This window comes from Mandrillus leucophaeus, unplaced genomic scaffold (genome assembly GCF_000951045.1).
Source record: "Mandrillus leucophaeus isolate KB7577 unplaced genomic scaffold, Mleu.le_1.0 Scaffold30, whole genome shotgun sequence".
Lineage (NCBI taxonomy): Eukaryota > Metazoa > Chordata > Mammalia > Primates > Cercopithecidae > Mandrillus > Mandrillus leucophaeus.
The window spans coordinates 1,496,440-1,500,908 of record NW_012103143.1 but is presented as its reverse complement, the minus strand read 5'-3'; the positions used below and the strand labels follow the sequence as shown (position 1 = coordinate 1,500,908).

Sequence of the window (4,469 nt, the reverse complement as noted above, 5' to 3'; positions counted from 1 at the left end):
TCAGGCAACTATTTGAAATAAAACTCCTCCAGCCTGTGACCCTGTGGTCCTACAGAGACCCCTCCCTCCCGGACCAGAGGCTCCCCCTGGCACAATCCAACCCACCCCTGCCCCCAGGCATGCAGCGCAAAGAGTCAGGTCAGCGCCATGATTCAGCCCTTTAATGTTCCACGGGAGCAGCTAGCTGAGCGCAGGGCATGGTGGGCAGCAGGGCTCTGGCCCCAGCAGTCGTAGCCTGGAGCCCTCCATGCCCATGATTCAGGGGCACAGCTGCCCCAGCAGGCACACACTTTCGCACGCACTCGCACCCCACTCCCAGACACACCCCCAGGTCTCTGACACTGGCCCAGGGACCTGCTGCCCTCACAGCCGCAGGGATAGGGCTCAAGGGCTGCCCTCAACCCCACCCAGCTTCCTAGCGTCCTGGACGCCCACGGCCCCTCTTGGACTTCTTGGTCCCTGAGGGGGGACGGATGGGGAGAGGGGCGGTGATCGAGGGTGGCGGTGGCGGCGGCGGTGGCAGGAGTGGAGGTAGAGGTGGCTCCACGGGCTCCGGCAGGCTGGGGCTGGGCCGAAACCCCTCAAAGGGGGAGAACTTGAGGGGGCTGCAGGGGAAACCAAGGCAGAGTAAGAGCCCCCTAGGCCCTGCCAGGGCCTCCCAGCACTCGATCAAGGAAGGCAGACTTTCCCACCTGCCCAAGCACACAGGCCATGGGCTCCACAAACTCCCACCTAGGCAGCCTGACCGCAAGGGAGGTAGGGACTGAGGTCCCCATCGTAGACACAGCAACCTAAGCCAACACTGGCTGACAGACGTGGCCAAGGCACCCAAGGCTGGAGCTGGCGTCCTGCCTGCTAGTGTCCCTATCCCAGCCACACATCCCCACATCCCTCAGTACCTGATGGGGGCCCGGGGGCTACTGTTGAGGCGCCTGGGTGAGCGCAGCTTGGGCTGGAAGGAGAAGCCCTCCTTGATGCTGTCCAGGACAGACGGCGCCACGTACGTGAAGCCCTGGGGGCGGAGGCAGGGCCATGCGACACTCAGTAACTTCCATCCTTAGCCACCATCCCTGCCCTGGTCCCACAGTCCCCAGGCCCCCGCAGTCACCAGGAAGGCCTGGTTGGCACTCTCACTGAGGGCCGTGTCATCGGGACTGTCCACCGGCGTCTGCCGTGTGAAGCGGGTATCAAACTGGCTCACGTCCTCCTCCGACTGCTGTGGGCCGACCAGAGAGGGGAGGGGTCAGAGGGCACCAAGATGCAGGTTCTCCACTTGCCACCCACCACCGGCCACCGGCCACTGGGCCTGCTGCTCACCAGACAGGGCCTGAAAGGGGGGTCCACACGCCGGGCCAGAAGGTCATCCCAATTCATGTGCCGGAAAAAGGGATGCCTCTGTGGGTAGAGAATGCCCCAAACCCACTAACAGCTCACCCTGCTTGCCCCCTTGGTCACTCCCTCTGCCCTGGGGCCCTACCCCCATTCCTGGCACCTTTGGAGACTCAGCCCTACCCCTGGTGGTGGCCCCAAACCCACCTGCACATCAGCAGCATCCCCTGGACCACCCCCAATCCTCTGGCTGGGATTCCGTTTCAGAAACTGTGGGACCAGGAGAGAGGGTGAGGGCCTGGGCAGTACTGTTCCTGTGTCCCCACGTCCCAGGGCTAGCCGGAGTGGGGGTCAGGTGACATGGGAGAGAATGCCTTTGGGTGTGGTTCCCACCTGTGGATACCCTGGGGACTTTCAAGTTTTGGTCAATGGAGCCACCTTCTCCACAAAGGCTTTGCAGAGGCTCCTGGGCCCTGGCATTGCCCCAGGGCGCTTTGGTGAGGCGCCAACTCCCCATGTGGCTGCCCGGCCTCCCCCTAACACCTCTGATGTTCGCCTTTGATGGAAGTGTGGCCAGCTCATCACAAGCACGTCCCCAGTTAGGACTCAGCCTAAGGTCTGGGCTAGGGCAGCAGCTGGTCTGTGACAGAGCTGAGACCTGGGCTGAATCCCGGACTTCAAGGGAGGGGCTCCTTTTACTCCAGAGGCAAACTGCACAGGGCAGGGTGGCCCTGGCCTCCCCATAGCCCAGAGAGACTCAAGAACACGTGCTGAGTGGCTGGCAGGGCCCCAGAGAAGAGAGAAAGGAGTCCCACCTTTTTGACAAGGTCCCGGGCATCTGGGGTGAGGTAGGGGGGCAGCGCCAGCTTGCCCTTGATGATCTTATCCATGGTTTTCTTCCGGTTCTCTGCAGTGAAGGGGGGCTGGAGGAGGAGGAAGGTGAGAGGAGCCTTGTGGGCCTCCCACCAGGCCCTGCCCTTGCCCCAGTAGGGGGGCTCCTCCCACCCCTGCCCCTGCCCCTCCTCCTCCCAGGAGGCTGGACTTGCCGATCCAGTGAGCATGTCGTACATCAGGGCCCCCAGGCTCCACCAGTCCACAGCCCGGTTGTGGCCACTGCGCACCAGAATCTCAGGGGCCCTGGGGTCCAGGTGGAACTGTCAGTCAGGCCATGCCCCTTCAGGCTGTCCTCCCGACCCCTGGGCCAGCCAGGTGCCACTTACATGTACTCAATGGTGCCGCAGAAGGTGTGAGTGACGGCACCCTCATGGATCGACTCCTTGCAGAGTCCAAAGTCAGTCAGTTTGATGTGGCCTGAGGAAGAGTGTGGAGAGGCATGACCAGGGCCCCACCCCACCCACAGAGCTCCTCGGCCTCCCCACAGATCGCAGACCCCGCCTGCAGCTGCCCGCACACACAGGCGCACCCTGGCTGCTGAGCATGATGTTCTCGGGCTTGAGGTCCCGGTAGATGATGCCCTGGGAGTGGAGATGGCCCAAGGCCAGCGTGATCTCGGCCAGGTAGAAGCTGCAGAAACAAGACATGGTGAAGGCGGGAGTAGGGCAGGGACCCGGCGGCCTCAGGAAAGTGGAGGAGTAACACCCACCAGGCTGTATCTTCCAGGAAGATGCCCTCTCGCTCCAAATGCATGAAGAGCTCGCCACCTGCCACACAAACACGTCAGCAGCCACATGCTGGGTCCAAGTCCCTTTACACTTTCTGAGTCTATTTCTTCTTGGGGAAAGCGGGGCTCATAATTCCTGCCCTACCTGCCTCACAGAGCTGCCGTGGGGATTCAATTCAATTCAGCAAACATCTACCGACGCCTACTTGGTGCCTGGCCCTGTGCTGGGTGAAGCTGGGGACAGGATGAAGAGACCCAGCCACTGCCCTCAGGACGCTCAGTCTACTGGGGAGACAGACATGTACACAACAGCTCTAATACGCCAGGCCCAGGCCACAGCTCCAAGAGTTTAGCCCAAAAGATCTCGCAGAGGAGACAGGGAAGACAGAGTGAATCCCAACACAACAGAACAGAGAAAGTGCGGTTTGCTGGGACTTTAAGGGGATGCTGAGATGAACGGAGCAAATGTAGAGCATGGAGGCAGAAGCTCGCAGGGTTCATCTGGCCCAAACGAGGGAAAGGCAGGCCAAGACTGCTCACAGCCAGCAGGGGTCAGCTGGCCTAGGGGTGAGGCTTGATCTGGGCAGCAAGCCACAGGACTGAATAGAAGGTCCGGGAGCAGCCCCAGGCTCTATGACCTCAGCAGGCCGCGGAGGAGACACTAGAAAGCAGGTGAGCAGGAGGCCTCAGCCCACTTAGAAAAGTGCTCTGACCAACCCACCAGGCCCCTGAGAGTAGACTGATAGAGTAGGACGCTACAGTGAATGAACCAGTTGGACTGGGGACTTGACAGGATGTAGGGCACACAGGAGAGAAGAACAAAACAGGGAGGGGACTAGGAATTCCAAGACACAACCATCCTCTGGACTTCTACCCAAATTCCCACCATGCCCATCCACCCCCAACACACGTGAGGGACACAGTAGGTGCTGGACAGACGTTTGCTGAATGAATGAATGAATGAATGATGGGACAGATGCACGGATGGATGGGTGGATGGGTAGGACAGAGTGGGGGCCCCTAGCCAACCCCCACAGACTCATCTCTCAAGAGCTTCCCCCTAGAGCTTCCTATGCTGGCTCCCTGCCCCCGCCACACACCCCTGCCTGGGCCCGCACTCATACCACTGAGGCACTCAAGGATGAGGTAGAGTTTGCCACCAGTCTGGAAGGCATAGGCCAGTTCCACAATAAAGGGGTGCTTCACAGACTCCAGAATGTTCCGCTCAGCCCGTGTGTGTGCTGTGTCCTTGGCGTTGCGCACAATTTTGGCCTGGAGATACAGGAATTGGTTAGAAACTAGGGCATCCAGGCTGGGCGCGGTGGCTCACACCTGTAATCCCAGCACTCTGGGAGGCCGAGGCAGGCGGATCACCTGAAGTCAGGAGTTTGAGACCAGTCTGGCCAACATGGCAAAACCCCGTCTCTACTAAAAATAGAAAAATTAGCTGGGTACGATGGTACACGCCTGTAATCCCAGCTACCAAGGAGGCTGAGGCAGGAGAATTGCTTGAACCCAG

General features: G+C 60.5%; 1 protein-coding gene across 1 annotated transcript in view; it reads right to left on the bottom strand.

Annotated features, from left to right (window-relative positions):
• Positions 1-237: 237 nt before the first annotated feature.
• The window catches only part of RPS6KB2 (ribosomal protein S6 kinase, 70kDa, polypeptide 2), a 7,156-nt gene continuing 2,924 nt past the window's right edge, over positions 238-4,469 (bottom strand). The window contains exons 5-15 of the mRNA XM_011987000.1: positions 4,075-4,222; positions 2,933-2,990; positions 2,753-2,853; positions 2,550-2,640; positions 2,376-2,466; positions 2,145-2,252; positions 1,537-1,599; positions 1,318-1,395; positions 1,109-1,216; positions 900-1,012; positions 238-605 (exon numbers count right to left, since the gene is read on the bottom strand). Of these exons, the coding sequence (XP_011842390.1) occupies positions 416-605; positions 900-1,012; positions 1,109-1,216; positions 1,318-1,395; positions 1,537-1,599; positions 2,145-2,252; positions 2,376-2,466; positions 2,550-2,640; positions 2,753-2,853; positions 2,933-2,990; positions 4,075-4,222 (1,149 nt within the window). The 3' untranslated portion in view covers positions 238-415. The remainder of the gene's footprint in view (positions 606-899; positions 1,013-1,108; positions 1,217-1,317; positions 1,396-1,536; positions 1,600-2,144; positions 2,253-2,375; positions 2,467-2,549; positions 2,641-2,752; positions 2,854-2,932; positions 2,991-4,074; positions 4,223-4,469) is intronic.